Genomic DNA, 22,466 nt, shown 5'->3' with positions numbered 1-22,466 from the left:
TTGCAAACACACCTGGGTGTTAAAAATGCAAATTTCTGGGCCCCAACCCGATTTGGTCCCGAATCTGCATTTTAAATGCGTGCCCCAGGGGCTTCCGGTGCTAGCAGTCGTCTGCGCCTTCCAGTTCAAATCCCCTCCCCGCCCCCGAGACGGACGCCTGGAGAGATTTTTTTCATTGTCTAATTCCTTGACATCTCCTACCCATTCTTTGCTCCTGTCTTTTTCTATTGTTTTCACATTGTTTTAAGCACAGCGGCAGACAATTCTGAGTTCTAGTTCTCCCTTATTTCACCCCAAACTTCATGTCTTTACATGTTTAACTTCTAATGGTGTTGAAATATTCTATCGAGTAAACGTGCCAAAATGAATTGCTAGATACTTGGGTTATTTTGAGATCTTGGCGATTACAAATAAAGGCTGCTCTGAACAGCTTTGTTCCCATAACCTTTCTTTTCTTATTTTCAATTAAACTTGATGATAAGCAGAGATTGTGTCTCTTGAGCAGTGTTGCTAAGCCTTTGAGTGATGGTACCCGTCACGGGCCATGGACACTGTCTGAGCTTGCCCATTTGACGTGCTGTCCTCATTCTAGGATTTTCTTCCCCTCTCTCGTTTAGTGGATATAACACTGCATTTCAATATTGATGCATTGATTGTATACCTTTAATTTATTGTCATTAAATATATTTCTACATAGTTGGTTTTTCTTTTTGTATTTCTTTTTGTATAAATTGTTTGTGTCCTTTGTCAGTTTTCTGTTGGGAATTTTGCCAGAATTTTTGGACGTTGGTATAAACGTTACATACCGCTTTGCTTTTTATTTAATCTGGATGTTGCACTTTTTCCCCATTCTGTTATTTTCATCCTGGGCAGGTTGGATTTCATTGCAAAGTGCTTTATAATTTTTTGTTGTTCTATTTTTCATCTTTTCCTTGGTAACTCTTTGCTTCCCTTAGTTAAAAATTTATCATCAGTATTTACTAGTAAGCAATTATTAGCTCATTTTAATTTGGTTTCTTACTTGCTTTTTTTTTAAGTTACATTACATACGGGTTTTTCTTGTCGATACTATATTTTTTAATCCCTTACCTCATCTAGATTTTTTTTTTTTTTAAATATGGGGTGGAACTAGGTTCATCTTTCTCCGTATTACTATTCACTTTCACTCAACAACACTTGCTCTGTTTTACATACTTCTTTTGGGCTCATCGAGCATATAAGCTCTTCTAGAATATGGTAGGATTTGTTTCCAGGCTCCGTATCATTCATTTAACTACAAATCCAGAGCTCCGCATGTGTACCAGGCAATGCCAAGGTGGCAGATTTATCTCACAGTTTCGGGGATGGTGTTTTAACCTGCTGGTTTCGAAGGCATCACAAGTGGGTCTACTCCAGGGACCAGGAAGGGTGTGGAGGGAACTGACTAGCAAAGCAGAGAGAGGGGAAGGCTGGGCAGGCAGGTTCTGGGTTTCCCCAACCCCTCCGCCAGAGTTCATTCATCTGTTCATGCAGCAGTCTTCCCTTTATTTATCTTTAATCTTTATGTATTTGTTTTGAGAGAGAGCGCACGTGAGCAGGGGAGGGGCAGAGACAGAGGGAGAGAATCTCAAGTGGAGCCTGACATGGGGCTGGATCCCACCTCCCACCACCATGAGATCACGACCTGAGCAGAAATCAAGAGGAAGAGGCTTAACCCACTGAGCCACCCAGGTGCCCCAGCAGCTTTCCCTTTAAACTATCATTTTCATACAAGAATTCTGGGTTAAAATAAAAAAATTTCCAAGGCACTAATTCTGAACATGTTTTAACGTCAAACAGATGTCCCTCATGGTTCTCCTTTTTAAAAATGTTTTCCTAAGAACACAAATACACATACACAAGCTGAATCCTTAGGGTTTTCTAAGAATGATGCTGGTTTTCCTTCTATTTTTAAACTGTAAAATCTTGACAAATCTGACTGGCTCCCAGATGTGTCTAGGAGTGTTGGATAGGGTCCCTTCTTTTTCTCATCTTACTTTGGCCAAAATTTCCCATACAACATGAAACCAGATGATAAAGGGCACCTTTTTCTTCTGTTAAAAAAAATTTTTTTTTTTTTTGTATTTATTTATTTTTGGGAAAGCACAAGCAGGGGAGGGGCAGAGAGAGGGGGACAGAGGATCCAAAGCAGGCTCTGCACTGACAGGCTGATAGACTGATGCGAGGCTTGAACTCAAACTGTGAGATCATGACCTGAGCCAAAGTCGGCAAAGTCAGCAAAGTTGGACGCTTAGCTGACTGAGCCACCCAGGTGCCTCTCTTTTGTTAGAATGTTTAATAGAATGATTTTACTGTTTCCCTGTTGAGTGTAATTGGTTTTACATTGACACCTATTGCATTACTAAGGAAGTACCCCTCTATTCCATTTGTAAAATGCTTTAAAATTAGAAATGACTTTTTTTTTTTAACAGAGAGAGTGAGTGGGGGAGAGGGGCAGAGGGGGAGAGAGAGTGAGAGAGAGAGAAGGAGAGAATCTCAAGCAGGCCCAAGCTCAGAGAAGAGGCAGACTTGGGGCTCGATCCCACAACCCTGGGATTGTGACCTGAGTCAAAATCAAGAGCTGGATGCTCAACCGGGTTGAGCCACCCAGGCACCCCAGAAATGACTTTTTAAAAATCACACATCTGTTAGGATACCTATGCAAATGATTCTTTCATCTTTTAATCTACTAAATGATGGTGTTTTATGTTGACTTTTCTTTGAAGTGAGCTCTTTATCTAAGCCTCCATTCTTCATATTACTAAATTATATATACTAAAACATTACTGAAATATTAAACATTTATATTAATAAATGGATACCGTTTTATTTCAGGCTGCTATCTTGACTATTGTATTTTTCTTGAAGACTGAATTAGGTGATTTTTGCCATTCAGGAATAATTTATAGATTATGGTCATCATTTGCTTCTTGACATTTCAAAGGAGGGCACACATGGTAATTTTTATGTTTCATATTGTATGTAAAATATTTGTGCCATTTAAACTATAATATGAAGATCTGTAGCCATGTCAATGTGTATCATGTTCTTTTTTAATTAAAAAATTTTTTTCTTTCCTTTTTAATGTTTATTTATTTTTGACAGAGAGAGACAGAGTGTGGGCAGGGGAGGGGCAGAGAGAGGGGGAGACACAGAATCTGAAGCAGGCTCTGAGCTGTCACCACAGCTCATGGACACTTCCCCTCTCTCGTTTAGTGGTACCAAAGTCGGACTCAATGGACTGAGCCGCCCAGGCGTCCCATCCCCGTGCACTGTATTCTTGATTTGCAAATCTTTAATGCCGATTACTAAGTCTCTTATGCTTCCAATTTTTTTTTTTAATTTGTTTAATGTTTATTTACTTTTGAGAGAGAGAGCATGCACGTGAGCGAGTGGGGGAGGGGCAGAGAAAGAGGGAGACACACAATCCGAAGCAGGATCCAGGCTCTGAGCTGTCAGCACAAAGGTGGGGCTCAAACCCAACCCAAGACCTGGGAGATCACGAGCTGAAATCGGATGCTCAACCGACTGATCCACCCAGGCGCCCATCTAATATTTAAAATGGTAACTGACTGTTTTCCTAATTTATTTCTGATTTTATTTTGACCATACCCCCTCTAACAGTTGTTGTTATTGTTTATTTGCTAGACAGAGACCTCTTAAAAGACTCTGTGTGGGTCACTGCTGTGTCTCCATCCCTGGAACAGTGCATGACACATACTCGGCACGCATTCAATCTCCGTTCATGAGCACCGAGTAAACACATGTTTCTGGTACTTTGTTGGATGTGGGAAATAGCAAGGCTATTAGGACTTGACCCACGATAACCTTCAAGAGACTCACAGTCTGGATTCAGTTTGTGTTTGACTCATCCTACCCCCTTTTTCCTAACAGAGCATCTAAAGCTATGGCTTTTCCTCCAAGTAGTGCTTTGGCTGTGCCACACAGAGTTCTCCTACGCGGTGGTCTGATTACTCAGTGCCCCCACACTACCCATAAAGGGTACCCCTTGTGTTGGTTCTTTCCTTAATTTGGCTGTGATTTAAGAGGCTATCTGAAAGTGTGCAGATGGTTGGGTGGTTGTGGCTAGTCTTCTTATTTATTTCTATTTTTGTCATGTTGTGTTCTGGGAGTACAGAATGAACACTTTTGCTTTGGGTGTATTCATATCCAGCTGCTCAGTAAGCTGCTGGGCTCTTATTTTTAGGACCACCAGCACTCTAAGATTTCTGGGAAAAAAATTCTCAGATCCTTTTTAAAGGAAACACATGTGATTAGAACATTTTTACAAGGTTTTAAAATCTGCAAAGACTCCCCGTGCTCTTTTTATTTTTAAGCTTATTTATCTATTTTGCGGGGGAGGGGCAGAGAGAAAGAAAGAGAGAGAGAGAATCCCAAGAAGGCTCCGTGCTGTCAGTGCAGAGCCCGACGCGGGGCTCAAACCCACAAACTGTGACACCATGACCCGAGCCGAAGTTAAGAGTCGGGCGTGCAACGGACTGAGCCACCCAGGCACCCTGACTCCCTGTGCTCTTGAATGACATCTATGTTCCGTTAATTCCAGGTCAGTGATCTTCTCCTTGGAGATACTGCTTCAGAATTTATATTGTATTATCAGGCAGTGGGAATGATATTACATATTGCCATTTTTTAAAGTAAGGGTGCTGTTTATAATTATTTACTTTCTGAATTCATCTTCCCTTGTAGTTTGGAAATTTTGTAAGAAGAGATTTAGGGACGCCTGGGTGGCTCAGCCGGTTAAGTGTGGGGCTTCAGCTCAGGTCATGATCTCACGGTTCAGTTCGTGGGTTTGATCCCCACGTCAGGCTCTGTGCTGACACCTCAGAGCCTGGAGCCTGCTTCGGATTCTGTGTCTCCCTCTCTCTCTCTCTGCCCCTTCTCGGCTCACGCTCTGTCTCTATCTCTGTCTCTCTCTCAAAAATAAATAAACATTAAAAAAGAGAGAGAGAGAGAGGCACCTGGGTGGCTTAGTCGGTTAAGCATCTGACTTCAGCTCAGGTCATGATCTCACAGTCCATGAGTTCAAGCCCCACGTCAGGCTCTGTGCTAACAGCTCAGAGCCTGGAGCCTGCTTCGGATTCTGTGTCTTCCTCCCTCTCTGCCCCTCCCCTGCTCATGGTCTGTCTCTCTCAAAAAATAAATAAATGTTAAAAAAAAAAAAAAGAGAGAGAGAGAGAGAGAGAGAGAGATTTAGATGGTGCTATTTGGTTGTTCTGCTAATTGGATCTTTATGAGGCTTCTCAATACCTGGATTTAGGTCCTTTATAAGCCTGGGAATACTTTTTTCTTTTATATACTTAGCCATTGATTATGCGTTGTTTTTTCCTGCTTCTTCGAGAGCCCATCCTACCAGCTCTAAGTTGAATCTCTATGAATGCCCTCTTTCCAAAGACTATCACAATTTTTTATCACACATTCTTTCTATAAGCTTAGTTAGCTCTCCCGTGTTTTCTATATATACTTCCCTGACATTCTGCTGTTTTGTGATTTAATTTTCAGATTTGATTGGAAAACTATGGGTTTATTTTTATGGCCTCCAATGAAGCAGTTGTAATGCGGGTGACGTATTTTTGTTTCGGGTTTATTTGTCTATTAAAATCTTAACCCCGCTCTCATTAGTAGATAAAATACCCTCTTCCACACTTGGACATTTTGCTTTAAAATTCCACTTGGAGTTCTTCTCATTTCTCCATTTTAAGCATTACCAAATATTTCCAGACTCTGGTGACGTTGTTCTCTATTCTTTTTTTCTCTGGAAAAGTTTCTGTCTGGTTCTAGGGAATCTAACTTGGGGTCACAAATCGCCCTCGAGCCCTTGTGCCGCTGACGTTCAGACGCGCACACTCAGCATGACATTTTGCAGGGGAGGCTCTGGCCCTGTTTCTCACTCCTCACTTCTCTGTCACCTTCCCACTTAGGGACGTTCCTGTCGGGCCAGGCCGTCTGAGTGGATGGACCCAGTCATCTTCGGTGCTACCCTCACTCAGTCCCTCTTCCGGCTCCTCCTTCCTATACCCCACATCTAAACGTCCAAGCTGGGTCCCCTTCTCCTCCATTCACCTTCCCCCTGTGGTGACCTCACCCCACCTGTCTCTTTAAGGCTTTAAGTGCCAACTGCACGCTAATGAGTCCCAAATGTAGATCCCGCCCTGAGGTCTCCCGGGTTCTAAGCTTCTGGCATAACTCCAAGGTTGGTGGTTCAGCTGGCGGGATGCCTAATAGTGCTTCAAGCCCACTGCAGCTTGAGAAAGGTCCCCCGCCCCCGCCAGCTCCACACCCTCCTCCTCAACCTCCACTCTTAGTAACTGGCATCCCCACCCACTCAGCTGCTCACATCAAAAATCTAGGGGTCGCCCTCCGTTCCTCTCCCCCGATCCTGCATCCAAACAGGCAGCAAATGTATACCAGCCCCAGCATCCACACATGCCCCAGGTCACACTGCTGTCAGTGCCTGCACACCCCCACGTGCAGGGTCATCATACTGAACTAACATCTATCAGCCATTTCCACGTGCCAGGCATTGTCCCAAACCCCGGGACTCAGCAGGAAGCAACCCAGACACATCCCCGCCTTCCCTTCTCATGAACTGCCCTCGCATCACAGCCCCTGAGCTTGGAACTGCTCTCCTGCTTCGTGTCAGCCTCCTGAGATCCATTCTCCGCGGCCGGAACTCAGATCGTGGCACAATCCTGTAAGACCTCGAGAGTCTTGTGAGGTGTACCTGCTGTGGCTCCTGCCTAACGCCGCCAGATAAGACGCAGGAGATCCAGCTGAATTTGAATTTCAGATAAATAATGGATAATCTACTAGTATAAGTATATCCCAGCACTGCATGGCATATACTTACACTAAAAACGTATTTGTGATGTATCTAAAATTCAGACTGAACTCAAATTCATCCTGTGTCTGGCCCACCCCATACCCGCCTGTCCCCAGCCTCTGCCGCTAACACTTTCCTTCCCTCATTGTGCTCCAGCCACACAGACTTTCTGTTCCTCGCAGGCTGGCCTCATTCCTGCCTCGGGACCTTTCTTCATGACATCCCTCCACGAAATTGCTGGGTGGCTAACTGCCCCTTGTCACCAAGGGCCCAGCTCTATCACCACCTCAGAGAGGCCTCCTTAACCCCCAAAGGACACTGACACCCTCCCACCCAATGTCTCTGTCACTTTTACCTGTTTTATTTTGTCACAGTGCTTCTTAAAATTATCTTTGTTTACAGACTTAGTCTCTATGGTGCTCCTGAGACGTCAGCTCCAACAAGGTCTCAAAGAACGGAAGGCTTGTGCACTGTGTTTTTACTGGATCCTAGTACCCAGAAGTTCAGAGGGGGGCCCTCCACACACATTGGTTAAGTAAATGATTGACTGACAGAATGAATGAACTGAAGACCTGTTCCAGACAAAGCAGTTTGAAACCCACACATTCAGAGCTGTGGAAGGGGAAACATAACTTTGCTTCTATGTAAGATTTTCTAAAATTCCATCCCCCAGTTAACCAAGTCTTCCAATGCTTTTGCCTCTGAGGGTGAAGACAGACAGGTGTGCAGTGAGATACATCACAGTGTCTCTAATTCTAGCCGGAAGTTAAGTGTTCAGTGAAGAGAGACGGGGAAAGCAGGAAGCCCAAGGAAGCTTTCCCACCAGCACAGAGAGGCAGGCACGCCGGGGAAGTTGCTGTGTCCAGAAAGGGAGGCGACCGAGATCCAGGAAAGTGCAGGTGGCAGTGAGGTGGGGAAGGTGTAGAAGTGACTGGGGTGGGGGGGTGGGGGAGCCAGCGGAGAGACTTGGAGATGTACTTCCTCCCACACAAGGAAGCAGCAAAGAACAGGATCTCCTCTGGAACAGAAATAAAAGCTTGTTCCCAGTCATCATGAATCTGTGTCTCTTACAAAGAAAAAGTGCCGTGTGTGTGTGTGTGTGTGTGTGTGTGTGTATGTGTGTGTGTGTGTGCGCGCACGTGTGTGTGTATGTGTGTGTGTGTGTGCGCGCACGTGTGTGTGTTTCCTAGTGAGACATGATTTATAACAACAGTATCAAGTGGAAAAATATCTCTCCAAGCAAATCTATAAAAATGGTTCTAGGTCCACTTGGCTGAAACTACATGAGTTGAAAGCCAATTCACTGAAACAAAACCCGACTGGCCAATCTGATGAGTGTGCTCCATTTGTCAAAGAAAATTATTTGTTAAATTTACCGAATGTACTGACTGTGCTTTTAAGAGCCTTTCGGAGGAAAGTTCAATTTGATTACTGATGATGAAAGATTCTTTTTGGCATATTAGCTAAGCTAAGATGGATATGGCAGCAGAGAAATTGACCAGAGAGTTCTGGAGCTGCTGTAAGTTTATAATAAAATACATAGGAAATGGTATAGGCCGAAAAAGCCTCACCCACATGAAATGCCATTTTTCCCACCAAAATGTTGACCCTTCATTTAAAATGGGATTGTTTTGGCTCCTTATGATTTCTTGTGAATGGTATTTTCTGGGTTTTTTTTTTTTCCAAGTATTTAAAATAGCCCTCTGTCAATTCTTCAGATAGCACAGCAGCCTTAATTTTGTGCTTCTAACAATTAAAATGTACTGAAGCTTGAAGTTAATTTTAACATTAAGTTAAACCATAAAATTTTCAAAATCTAAAAAAAATCAGAATTTTTCCCAATTGGTCATTCAATGAATTCAATATTGGAGAATGAAAGCTTTGGAGACCTGGCTCCCTTAAAAAAAAAAAACAAACTGGTGACCCTGGGCCGTCCCCACCCATGCAGAAGATTGGCTGACTTTAATTTCTTTCCTCTCAGAGCCCTTTTGTGCTTGTCCGAGGTGCTGGCTGCAGCAAGGAGGGCCAGTGCAAAAGTCTTACTGCTGGATCCTGAGCAAGTGTGAAAGGGCTCCCACTCACCCCTTCCCACAGCAACTGGCCTCAAATTAACTTCAGTTAAAAAAAAAAAAAAAGCCACAGTTTAAATACCATGAAAACAAAACCTTGAAACAACCACAAAGGTTTCTAACCTCTGCCAACTCTGCCCTATTATTCTGAGTACAGCTGAGGTATTTGGACAGCCAGGCGGAGAGCCCGGCTCACTCTAATGAGCTGAATCTCTTCCCCCGGGACTGTCCCCACTGTCCCCGCCCCTGGGGGATGCCACACCCACGGAACCATTACCCATAGAGCTCCTTGCAGAGGAACATGGTCAGTTTCTTCAAATGAGGGAGGCTGTTGGAGCCTGTCTTCACAAAGTCAGAATCCAGGGCGAGCTGTGTGGTTAAATAATCTTGGATGGCTTTAAGATGCTCTTCGGGAAGCCTGAAAATAATAGAAAGAGAAACATGCTGCTTCTGTTCCTTTAGCTGCAAAGACCAACCGTAAAGGAAGAAATCATTCTCTGCGTCTCGGCCGAGATGCCGTCCTTCAGAACACGTGTACGCTCCTGGATGGCTCCCCTGGTCTCAGGGAAAGGGTCGAGAAGCAGGTCTGGGCAAGTTTAAGGGTGGGCAAGGGAGGATGCCTCTTCACCCTGCCATAAAAGCTTTTTCCCAAGCCCATACTTGGAAGGAAGTGATACTGGTTGGAAATAAACATTTCCATAAACATGTTTATCCTTTAAAAAGGAGACAAAACAACTGGAAAATGTACAACTGACTTGTTTCCCTACCTCCTTTACCTTTAAAGACAGCACCTGGGGGCTGAGTGATGCTTAGCGTAGAGCTGGCAAATGGTTCTAGCTCACCTCCCAACTCCAAATTCACGGTCAAAGGCCACCTGGAGCTCTGTGTTTAGGATTTCTGAGCTGTGCTGGGCTCCAAGGGGAAGTCGCGGTGGTGAGTGATGGGCTGGGAATAGGGTGCCCGGCTCAGTGCCCTGCCCTCGCCCTCCCGGGTCTGGCTCCAAGCCCCTCAATCTCTGGGCGACGCACATGCAGGCAGGACTCGCTCACCGTGCATGACGGCCCAGCAGAGGCAGGGCCCAGGCTGTGTGGCACCAGGTCCTTCACGTGAATCTAATGGTCCCTCTGTATCCTCTCTCCCAGCACATTCCCCCTCCTGCCACCCCCCTGCCCCCGCCCTGGGTTACTTTAGAGTCTTTGTTCCTGTAATGATTAAAATCATAATCACAGCAAATATTTCCTGGGCATAACATAGCACTCACTCTGCTAAGCACTTAATGCCCCATTTCCCTGTTAGTCTCCAAACCAATGTTAGGAGGCAGTTATTATTATTATTATTATTATTATTATTATTATTATTCCTATTTTACAAATGAGCAAACTGAGACTAAAGGTTGTTGATCTGCCTGTGTGAAAAAATTATTACAAGCTTTAAAAATCTTTGTTCCAGCCTTGACATATAATCAGGTTGGTGCTAGAGGTCACAGGTGTTTTCCACAGGATCTTTGAAAGACTGGAAAGCTGTTGCTCTTAAGACGGGAAAGGCCCTCGGCCATTGGCCATTCGGACTGACTGAGAGTGAGAAGTCAGCAACTATTTACACACCGGCTGTCATCCCATTGAAGGTTAATCTACACTCATTCTGGGTCTTGACATCATAAAAATCCAGTTTCTGCCTGAGTCTGTCTCTGAAAAGGACAAAGTCACTCCCACGGCAGTAAGGTACGTATTTTAACGGTTCCAAAGACTACTGACTCATAATTCTGACACCACGAGTGCTTGTTATAGGAAGCTGTATTTGTTAGGACGTTCGCCGTAGGAAAGTGTTCACATAAAGATGCGAACTCTGTTTATCAGAGAAGCCTGATTTCACTCAGCAGTCTCATAATAACTATTAACTATGGCCTGATTAGATCTAATTAACTTGCACAAAAGACTGTGCAGGCTGTCTTATAGCGAAGAATAATCAAAAGGCAGTCCTTCATGTAAAAAGCTATTTTCCATGCAAAACAAACTGACTTTATTATTTACTTTTTTAATGTTTATTTTGTTTTTGAGAGAGAGACAGGGACAAAGCGAGAGTGGGGGAGGAGCAGAGAGAGAAGGAGACACAGAATCTGAAGCAGGCTCCAGGCTCTGAGCTGTCAGCACAGAGCCCGACGCGGGGCTGGAACTCACGGACCGCGAGATCATGACCTGAGCCGAAGTCGGACACTCAACCGACTGAGCCACCCAAGCGCCCTAAAACAGACTGACTTTAAAACACAAGGCAGAATCTCAGTCTTCCACGACCCAGAAGAGCACAGAGGACAAGCCCTGTGTCACTGCTTCCATGGTCCCACCACTGTGCTCCGTTTACTCATCCCCAGCTCCCAGCAGAAGTGTGAGGAGGGCCCCACTGCCATGTGTTAGCTGAGGAGCAGAAACAGAGAGCACACAAGCCCCCAGCCGCCCCCTGCCCTCTCTCTCGAGGCTGCACACCTCGTCCTGTGTCACTGTGCCGGGCGGCCCCAGAGAGCACCTGTCCCTAGAGAGGAGGGACTGACCAGGACATGCCAGGGAGTCGGGAGCCTATTTCCCCAAGGAGCTCAGTCCATTTAGCATCTAACCCTGGAGAGAAACAGACCCTCGTGGAAACTGCACGATGGCTCTATACGGAATGGTTTACTAAGTAGTTGTTATGTGCACACAAGGAGGGAGTAGTGGTGATAACACCTCGACAGGTTGAAAACATTGGGGATTTAGCTATTTCAGGGGCAACACAAGTCATTCAAGGAGTGCACACAGGATGTGACCTGGTGGGCCTACAGAAGAATCCAGGGGTATTCAAAGTGGAAATATAACAACACCAGGTAGCTTAGCAACCAGGTGGCTCGTGTGTACTTTCAGGCATTTCCTCTGTATTTTGCCAAATCGGATGGTGGGAGAGCTGTCCTCACTGATCCTTCAGGCTAGAGAGATTGCATTAGCCCTGAAGCTAATTAGCCCTGCATCAGCCCCTCGATATTCTTCGAGGGGGCCTTTTTCTCACAAAGAAACAAAGAAAAAAACATATTTTTAAGGTTCTTAATGCACGGAAGTCACCGCGTACTAACTTATTAGCTCCTTCAGCACCACCTGGGCAGTCCTCCTCCGTGCCAGGCAATGTGCTGGGCACTGGGGCATCTTTCCCCTCAGAGAGCTCCCTCCTGTTAAGGCCACCCGCCCTGGCCGGTCTTGTACTCAAGGGCCTGTGGTCTGTAAGACAACTCCCACCCCTCCCACGTGATACCCCCACTTGCTACCATCCAGCAGGGGAAGTGTTGGGCCTGCTAAGAGAGACACAGGAGGACACAGCAAGGAAGCTGCAGGATCTCATCGACACGGACCCGTAGGAGCCAGTGTGGGCCTACATACGGGACAAGATCCCGGGAGCCTGGACTCAGATCAAGGAGATTCTAAAGAATTAGAATGACTGCATGTCCCACGGAGAAAGGAGAGGCGTGCGGTGTAGATCACAGCCCATACCATACACAGAGACACTGATCTGGCCGATGTACGGGTGACCAAGGTGGCCCCCTCGGAGCTGGGCCCAGAGCAGGAAAGGGCCACGTGGCAGGTCCAGCCTGCAGTGAACCCTCTGTGGCCCATCGGACTCCATGGATCCCACGGCAGTTGCGATATTTGTGATGCAAGAGGATGCCACGTGAGGTTCACGGCGAGCCCCGGGCAGGGGATCACAGCATAGGCCCCTGACATCTGGACCAGGCCTCTGCAGCGGAGGACCGCTCGTCCGTCCATAACCAGCTCCTGCCAGGCAGCCGGGCGTGGTGGGGACGGAGGCGGGCCTCTGAGACGCGAGCCACGTGGTGGAGGGACTCACCCACTAGTGTCTATGCTCTGCAGTCGCTGAAACAATAGCTCGGAAAGGCTCGACCAGCTTTTCCAATCCTCGGTGGCTCTCGGATTCTCGCTGGAAGCAGGGGCCTCCTTGGCCTCACATAGCCCGGCAGGTAAGGGGATGTTTCTCGGTGGCAGCTCAGGAGGGGACAGGACACCTTCTACTCAAGAGAAGAGCAGGAACGCCATTTGGTCTGAGCACTCGCTTCTCTCAGGGTCACCCCCCGCTACAGAGGGTCTCTGGCGTAGTGACCCCTCCCGTGTCGGGGAGGGGGTCCAGGCCGCTGCGCCCAGTTACAGACCCCGTCTGTGCCTGCGTGGTCCCCTCTGTCTCTGCTCCCCGACTAGATGGGGGGCCTGCTGATGGCAGGGGCCCGGTCTTAGAAGTCTTTGGCCGTGCGGCTAGGTTGGCCCATTGAGGCGCTCAGCAAACACCCGCCAGCTGGGCACCGGGCAGGGCTGCTGGCCTTGGACAGGTGGAGCCAGCAGCCTCAGCGGGAAGGCCAGCTTTCAGGGCTGAGGCAGGGGCCCTGGATGGGGCACAGGCCCAGTTCCCCAGACAGGAGGCGCAAGGGTGGGGAGCAAGCAGGCCCGGCTCCTCTCTCTCCCACCCCGGCCTCCCTTCCTCTGCTTTCCCTCCAGCTTCTGCTGCTCCTTCTCTCCCCACCATGCCCTAGGAGACAAATAAAGAAAGGGAGGGCCTCCTTCACCCAGAGAACTGAAGTATAAAACAAACAACTTGAATTTGGCCTGGGAGAAAGGACTCCTGCACATTCACCCTCAGGGGAACTGCTCTCCTGTGTACAGCACAAATGGACGAGGGATCCGAGCCCCTTGGGTCCAAGACCTCCTGTCTGGGGCCTCCTCCCACATCGAATGGCCACACCAGGGCCCCCTGCCACAGGGCTGCCCCGGGGACATTATCTTTAAAGGATGAGCTGGTCACAATCTCCGTGGCCTGGGGTTCTTGCGGTGATACGAGTGCGTTTTGAGCCCTGGGGGACTGGCAGCACCTTGAGACCTGAGCCAAATCAGACCCCTGGACTGGGCGGAGGGGGTGACTGCCACACTGCTTGGGTTCAAGCCCACAACTGTGCCTCCTTTGGGGAAGTGAAGCCAGCCGTCACGAGACTGGGTTTCTCTTCCCAGCTGCTAGTGAGGGTGCCGGGGTCTTTCTCCAGACGGCCATCCCCGGAAAGCCATCAAGGTGTGCAGGGAGTGAGGACACCAGCGTGTGAAGGGCATTTCTGCAGGACGGCTTCTCAGCATCAAGGCCGAGGCCTTGGGGACAGCGGGGGGACATGTGGCCGTGGCGTGGAGCAGGTGAGTGACCCTGGACTCACCCGGGAACACCTCATCCGGGGCTATTTCAGATGAGGGCACCTCTTACTCAGCGGAGGGAGGTGAGAAGGGACACGGGCTGCCTGGGCCTCGTCTCAGTCTCCACGGAGCTTCGGTCCTTTTCCAACACTCTGCCTGGCCCTCGCCTCCTCCACAGAGAACTCTGCTCCTCAGAGTTTATCCTCTGCTGAGGCGGCCTATGAACTATGCAACCACTCAGAGTGGGTCCCCAGGAAGTCAGGAGGAAGATGGGCCTGTGGCCCACAAGCCAGCCTGTGGGAGTGGGGTGAAAAGGGCGCCCAGCACATGGCGGGCAGCAGCCTGCAGGGACAGGGTGGGAGCCAGCCCAGGGACCTCAGCATCTGTGGTCTAACCTACCCCCTCTTAGGGGGGGCAAGTCCAGGGGACCTGTTTCCAGGCCCTGGGACTTAGGAGGAATCCTGACCAGTTGAGGGGCTCAGTTACTTATCTCAGGTTTTCTTTTAGGAAGTAATTTTTTTTTTTTTAAACGTTTATTTATTTATTTTGAGAGAGAGAGAGAGAGAGTGCACGAGCAGGGGAGGGGCAGAGAGAGAGGGACTGAGAATCCCAAGCAGGCTCCACACTGTCAGTGCAGAGCCCAGTGTGGGGCTCGAACCCACAAACCGTGAGATCATGACCTGAGCTGAAATCAAGAGTCGGACGCTTAACTGACTAAGCTGAACAGGCGCCCCAGAAAGCGAACTTTTGAGGCGAAAAGGGTGCCGTCCAGGTGGGGTTCTGTGCTGCAGGGTCCTCTGCCGGGCTCCTGTTTGACTGGTCTGTGGCCCTCCACGGTTTTAAGGGGAGGCCTGACTCTCACAGACTTTTTAGGGGCTCTACTGTTTTTTCCTTTTAGAGATGATATAAAGAAACACCTCTCTCACAGGCCTTCCAGTTAGTTACAAGTATTTCCTCATCCATTCTCTTTACAGTGAAATGCAGCTAGTTATTTTGATGAGGATGATAGCTGCATATATTGAGTGCTTACTGTGTGCTACATTCATTGACTCATTTGGTGACACCCTGACAGGTACATATTATTTTTACTGTCTCTTTAAGAGAAGTCTGTGGTTCAGAGAGGTTAAGTAGTTTGCCCAAGGTCACACAGCTATGAAGCTGGGGAACAGGAAGTTTGACCCAGGTCTGTCTGACCCCAGAGCTACCTTGCTAGCTCGTCCTTAGCCACCACGTCACCCTCTCCCCTTCTGATAATCAGACTCACTTAATCTACAAGGCCTTGTAGTGAAAGAAACATCCCGGGGCTTCTCCCCCCATAGTGCTTAGAGGCTCCCTGTCCCCCTCCTGCCTTCCCTTCCACCCCTTCCTACCTGTGTCCTCCTCTGGCTCATCACCTGCGTCCTCCTCCTCCAGGGGCACTGGATACTGCAGGTGGGTGACCAGACCCATGTTTTCTTTCTTGTAAAACTCGATGAGCTGGTCCAGCTTGGTGAAGAACCTCATGGGGACACCTTCGGATGCCTGAGGACAGAACCCCAAACAGAAACACATTTGAACTGGCTGGGACATCACCTAACCACAAAGGCCACCTGTAGCAGAGACCAACAAGGCCGAGGGAGTGACCTCGATCCAGAAAAAGCCCTGGGCTCCCACGCAGTGTCTGTCCACCACGCCCACACCCTCACATCCTGGAACCAGCAGCCCCAAGAGCCAGTCTGCAAAAGGCACAAATAGGACAGTTTTAAAGATTCTTTTTCTTTGTTTGTTTTTTTTTAACTTTTATTTTAAAAAGCATTTGGTTATACAAGTAATACATTTTCATTATGGCAAAATTAGAAAATACAGACTTTTTTTAAAAAAGAACTCACCTGTAGTCCCAAACCCCAAGAGACCTACTTTTTTTAAATTTAATTTAATTTAATTTTTTTTTTTTTTTTTTTTTGAGAGAGAGAAAGACAGAGTGTGAGTGAGGGAGGGGCAGAGAGAGAGGGAGACACAGAATCTGAAGCAGGCTTCGGGCTCCTAGCTGTCAGCACAGAGCCCAATGTGGGGCTCAAACCCACAAACCATGAGATCATGACCTGAGCCAAAGTCGGATGCTCAACCAACTGAGATGTCCAGGCACCTGAGACCTACTTTTAATACATGGGAATAAGTTTTTCTAGACTGTGTGTATATGTGTGTTCTGTTGGGGAATTATTTTTATTTCCTCTCACCGCCCCCCCCCCCAAGATAATTTATCTTTAAACACAAGGCAATCTATTCTGGCAAGTTTTGCTTTAATTTTAATATTTTCATTTGTTAAAATTCTGTTTTATCAAAACTCAGAAAAATGGTGAGGCAGCACAGTATCTTTCCCTGATTTATATCTCTGTTGCTGATGACAGAAGAGCCAGCAGGTGATTCTGCAGTGCTGTTCAAATGCCCTGGGGCCAGGTCTCCTTCCTCTTGCTTTTACAGTGGCTCCAGCAAAAAATTCAAGGTGGGCCTTGGGCAGCCAGCATGGCTAATGGAGGCCCCACCCACTGAGGCCCCGCCCATACCAAGAAGCTATCAGGCGGCAGGGCTGGATGTGAGAACCACAAGGAGACTCACCTTCTCTTGAATGCAGTACCCTACCCTCCTAACCCACCGTGTCCCCAAGTCCTGTCCACCCTTCCTGTCCAGTACCTTGCCTGCCTCTCCTCGTGCTCTCTGTCTCAAGGAATGGCAGCATCATGTCCCCACTGGCATAGCCAGAAACCCAGAGGCATCTTGGACTTCTCCCTCCCTCTGGCACAGAGAGCAAACGTGGACAGTGTGAGGCCGGGTGTTCCGGATCCAGCCAAGAAGCGGTCGAGTGGGGTTGCTGCCCTGGGTGGAGGAGGGAGATGTAGCCGGGCTCTGGGGAGGAGCAGTGAGCCTGGTGCAGCTGGACAGGGGAAAGGGACCAGGCTGTTGGTGGGCACAGGGATGATACAAAAGGACGCCCCTTTCTGGGCGGGGCTTCCCTGGAGTCAGAGCACAGCCATCTGGGTCCTAACACTAAGTTCACCTGCGTTTTCATAACACCCATCTTGTCCACGGCAGTCATGTAATTTTATTTATTTATTTTCAAAATGTTTATTTATTTATATTGGCAGAGAGTGCACACAAGCAGGGGAGGGGCATAGAGAGAGGGAAAGAGAGAATCTCAAGCAGGGTTCATGCTGTCAGCGCAGTGCCTGATGTCGGGCTCGATCTCATGAACCGTGAAATCGTGACCTGAGATGAAATCAAGAATCGGGTGCTTAACCGACTGTACCACCCAGGCGCCCGCTGGCAGTCATGGAATTTTACAATAAGCTGAGAAGGTGCCATCACTGGAGTTTGAAACCAGAGATCCAAATGCTCCCCTGGGGGCTGCCAGCAGCCTTCTTGCTGAAGGGGCTGGGACTGACCACAGGTGGGAAGGAAGGCCAACAGGACAATAGGGTGGGGGATGGAAAGCCTGCCAGGTGGGCGAACGCAGGGGGTCTGGCTTAGCGTGGCCGGACCGTCCTGACTTGCCCACCTCCAAGTCAGGTACCCATTACTCCAGCATGGTTGGGACTGACGTGGGAGGCTGGGGGTGGCTGCTTGGACTGGAGGTCTTCACGAAGGGCTATAGGTAAGTGGGATTGGGATAGCAAACGAAGCAGCATGACCCAGACCGGGAAAGACCCAGACCTCTGGGAACAGACCAGGACTCAGACCTGTCCCTGAGGCCCTGCTCCTGGTGGTTAACCCCATGCCGTAGTGCATGCATTTGCCTTCAACAAGAATCCACCTGATTTTCCCCTCGGCTCTCCACTTGGCCTCTCTGTCTCTCCAAGCGTATTCGTTTGTGCATTTGCACCACACACGTGTAAATCTGTACGTGAGGCTATGTGTGTGTGACTGTGCTTTTTAAGCCAGTTAGTAAATTTATAGTTTAACAAAGGTTTTTTTTTAAAGATTATCTTCAATAAATTCCCTATTGTCACAAAGCCCCATGTTAAGCAGTCTCTTTCAAACATTATGGAACCAGAGATCTCTGAGCAGCAGACCTTCTCAAAAGCAACAAGAATAGGTTCAAAACCAAAAATGAGCAGAATGGCAACAATAATCTGACATGATGCAAGATCGATGAACTCGCTTCCATTAAAGCAGCCGTGGTGAGAGCGTCACCTTGCCAAAGAATTTGCAGCTAATGGACGACAAGCTTTTAGGCGTACGGAACAAGGATATGAAACCACCAAAGAAAGCCAAAGGGAAACGGCTCATACTTGAGTGTGGAAGGGGGTTCTCTGCCAGGAATGTGTGTCTGAGGGGGGCACGCTGGAGGTGGGACTTAAGAGGCATCGATGCTAAGACCCACGTTATTACGCATAGCCCTAAAAAGGCTAACGCGTAAACTATGATCCGCCATTAAGCATGGACACGTTTTATTTCAGAAATGTTCAGTGTGAGAAAATAAGCGTCTTAGAACTGATGAAATACAGTGTCTTAAGCATGCAGAGGAACAGGGCCCCCTAACATGAATCTAATCCCTACAGATCCCATGAGGCAGGAGGCAGGCGGGAGGACCAGGCAGCCAGAAGCAGATGCAGAGTGCTGTTGGCGGGAGAGACATGCCGGACCCTGCCTGTGTTTGGACGGTTCACGGAGGCCAGGGAGCCAGGGCCTGGCAAACCCAGGAAGGTAGATGGTGAAGGTTGAGCCCAGGCCTCAAGGACTGTCTTCGGGGACCGGTGCGCAAGCCAGTGAATGGTCACTGAAAGGCACTGCTTCCTGGGGGGAGGGGATGCCTTCCTGCACCTCCCCCACCACTCCTGAGAGGGAAGCAGCCAGGAAAGGCATGGGGCGCTCGCCAGGGGGCAGGTCTACAAGCAGCAGATCCCACGCGGAGTGAAGACACGCTGTGCACGTGTGGGTCAACAGGGAGCAGCCTGTCTCAACAGGCAGCACAGACGCGGAGGAAATGTGGATGGCAGGATGCCAATTAGGCCAAAGTCAGGGTCTCTCCGGAGGAGGAACTGTTCTCATCAGTATTTGCTCTTGGCACTGAGATTTGAAGGGGTTCACAGAGACTCCTGGAATAACTTATGTTCAAAGCACATTCTAGAACAGCAACAGGAAGAGAAAAAGGTCAGGGTGCCCAGGATTATATAAGCTCCTGAGCTGGCCCAGGCTGAGGGTGGGGTGCAGGGGTGAGGAGTGCAGCGCAGACAGGAGGTGGACGTCCCCACCTGGCAGGCACAGAAAGGAGCAGCCCAGCTGTGGCCTTCCTGCTCCTCAGCCGGACCTAGAAAGGCTCTCCACTCAGGTAGGGTGGCCAAGAGGGTGGGGTGGTGTGGCCAGCAAGGGGATGGGGCTGCTCAGAGGAGAGCCAGACTTGGGGGCCACCTAGCAAACACTGTCAAGTCAATGACAGGAGCAGGGAGCCAGCTGTCGGGGCTTCCAGGTGAACAGGGCGCTGACCATGGGCCAGCAGGAACACTGAGGTCCCTCGGGGATAGAGGCCAGGTCACGTTCATATCCACGTTACCACGTACCCTGTGGACTTGCTCTGGTGGAGTCGGGGTAGGAGCCGGGTATCTGGAGCCAGGAGAGATGGTCAGAGAGGACCCGATGTGGGTCCGGGGCAGGGGGATGCGAAAAAACGGGGTGGGGCGGTGTTGGCAGTGGGGAGGTCTCCCCCCTCTCACCACCCAGGACCACAGCCCTCCCTCAAAAGTGCTGCTTTTCCAACCACTTGCACATACAAATGCTGACAAGAAGTCTGTTGTATGTATCACTCAGGTCCTGGCAGGAGCTGGATGTCACGTGACATCATGGCCTTGGGGGAGAATTTAGTGGATGGGGGTTCAGGGATACCAATGAGAGGGGTACAGCCTTCCGGAGCCAGCAACAGGGGAGCAGCTGCCGCCCGGTGGCACCACCCACGAAGTGGGGCAGGTGTAGGAACCCCAAGAGGGCTGTCCGGCAGGAGCTGCGGCCCTCTGTGGCCAGGACAGGCCGTCCTGCACCCTCACGTGGCTGTGCCTCCCCTCCACCAGCTGGAAACCAGGGCTGGGGAGGGAGCGAAGGTGGGCTCTACCGGGAGAGCCTCGGCACATGCAGGCGGTGGGGTGGGCCCCCAGGGAAGCAGTGGGAAGGCAGTGCTCGCTCGCAAGGGCAGAGGGAACCGGCCGCGCTTTCCGGGAAGGGGGGCTGCCCTCCATCCTTGACTGTTGGGGCCTCCAGACTTCGTTCCGCATTCCGCAGCCACTGCCTTCCTGAGCAGATTTATCGAGTCATTTTGAAACAGAGAAACCCTGAAGCCCCACGTTAGACTTGCACTGAGAGCGTGAGCCCCACGTGATTATAGACCCTCCCCAGGATACTGCCAATGGATGGCCGGCTTTCCGCTCTGTGGCGACTCCCCTGCCACCAGGAGTGAGTTCCTTCTCTCTTCGGCAGACACCTAGAGCACATACCAGCTCGACTTTGAAAATGCAAAGAGCGAAGCATCTCCCGCGCTAGGTCAGCCTGTCAACTTATGGCGTGTGGGCACAGAGCAGACAGGCGCCTCTCGGGATTTGTGGGATCGACAGAACGGACATGAATTTATGTTCATCACCAAAAGTCACACAGGAAAAAATATGGTAGGGGGTAGTTCAGATGGTGAAACAAAACACCGGTCTCTTCTGTCTCCGTTACAACCTCGTCTCTGGAATGTTCTAGGCACTTTCCAGCACTAGCATTTCCACAAAGCCCTCGTCCCCACACCCAGCGATGCCTGCCTCCCCACAAGTTTCTAAGTCCTAGAAGGAAAGGGACCCTGCTTGGCTCAGCCTCAAACAGTCCCTGAAGCCCCTTCAAGGGTAATGACCCGCCCCACCTCTGTTTGGGGAGATGTGTTCATGGCATAAAACAGGCCTCGCATTTGAAAAGTTGCAGAAGGAAACAGAGATGCGGGTTGCCAGGCTGGGCCTTGCAGGGAAAGGCCTCTTCCCCCACCACCTGGCCCCTGAGCTCACCCAGGTACAGTGCTCCTGGGGAAGGTACAGCAAGGGAAGAGGGCCAGCCCCAGCCCCAGGGCTCAGGAAGAGACCACCTCCAGGGTCTTTACGACAAAGGGCAGCTGTACATCCAGTCTGTTGGAGACTCAGGGCTGTGCACTCTGAGAAATGTGGTATGTCCAGAAATAACTGCGACTTTCAGACACCCTCCGGAGGAAGGGCGAGCAGGGCAGGGAGGCCAGAGCGCTGGATGGGCTAAACTTTCCCAGGGGGTAACTTTAACTTCAGCACTGTCTGGGATCTCTAAATGGGGAACCGAAAGAGCCCTAACACACAGGAGGAAGCCAGCACAGGGAGCAGAGTGGGATCGGACGGGGAAGCCAGGAAGCCGCTGCTGCAAGGGGCCCCCTCCTCAAGCTTCCGCCAATTAACAAGCATATACAATCGCTTTAAATTAACAAGCATATGCAGTCACCGTGCAGAGGACGAGAAAGTACTATGGAGCGGGGGAAGAAGCCCCAGGCCGTGTTTGTTATCCCACTACAGCAAAGCATTTCATTTAAGTTCAGGGAGAAAGTCACTAGAGGTTCTTGAGCAGGTGACGATACCGTTTGGCTGCTGTGAAGAAGGGGCCGGGAGGGCTGTGGGGAGGCCGGTGTCACTGTTGTCCCCATTTTCCCTTGGAGGCTGGAGAGGCGTTGGAGGCCTCAGAGGGGCAGTGGGGGCAGGGCTGGAGTCAGCCCAGGCCTCGTGGCCCCCCAGACCTGGGGCTCCCACACATCCCCTGAGGCACCGTGCCAATGGAGCAGAGGGAGGGGTAACGTCCAGGCCCAGCCTCCGTTTCTGGGGCATCACCTCCTGACCTCTGAGGTCCAGCAGTGTTTCGTCTACTCAGAGAGGAGCTCAGCAGGGGCTGGACACCGCTGTCCCCTCTGCTGCCAGCTGCAGCTGGGACCCACCTCCCTTTGGCCACCGCCTCTGCCTCCCCTCTGTTTTCTCTCCTTGGCTTCCTTCTGCCCTCGGGGTTGTTCTCAATCCTTTACAACCTTCTCTCTCTCAAAACCTCTTCCTAAGAATTGCAGACCCCAACTTAGGTGAAGAAGGAGGAAGCAGAGAGACCTTTGGGGCTTTGCAGAGTTTGGATTTTGTTCCAAAATTGATTTGGAGCCACTAAAGACATTTAAAAGTGTGTGTGTGTGTGTACTTGATCAGATTCACATTTTTGAAAATGTCAGTTTGGCTAGTTAGTGTAGGGCAGGATAGAGTCTGCAGGGCGGGGAGCCTAGCAGCCCCACTCTGGTGCTTAAACGGGGGAGGTGTGGTGGAGGGCCAGGGGCCAGGATGGAGCCAGAGCTGT

General features: G+C 49.7%; 1 protein-coding gene across 1 annotated transcript in view; it reads right to left on the bottom strand.

The window, feature by feature from the left end:
- INPP5D (inositol polyphosphate-5-phosphatase D) overlaps nt 1-22,466 on the bottom strand; it is a 121,725-nt gene that overhangs the window by 53,063 nt on the left and 46,196 nt on the right. The window contains 3 exon segments of the mRNA XM_042995668.1: nt 9,206-9,346; nt 12,790-12,967; nt 15,497-15,647. Coding sequence (XP_042851602.1) covers nt 9,206-9,346; nt 12,790-12,967; nt 15,497-15,647 — 470 coding nt within the window.

The sequence above is a fragment of the Panthera tigris genome, chromosome C1, assembly GCF_018350195.1.
Source record: "Panthera tigris isolate Pti1 chromosome C1, P.tigris_Pti1_mat1.1, whole genome shotgun sequence".
NCBI classification, from domain to species: Eukaryota; Metazoa; Chordata; class Mammalia; order Carnivora; family Felidae; genus Panthera; species Panthera tigris.
This window is presented reverse-complemented; position numbering and strand designations above follow the sequence as displayed.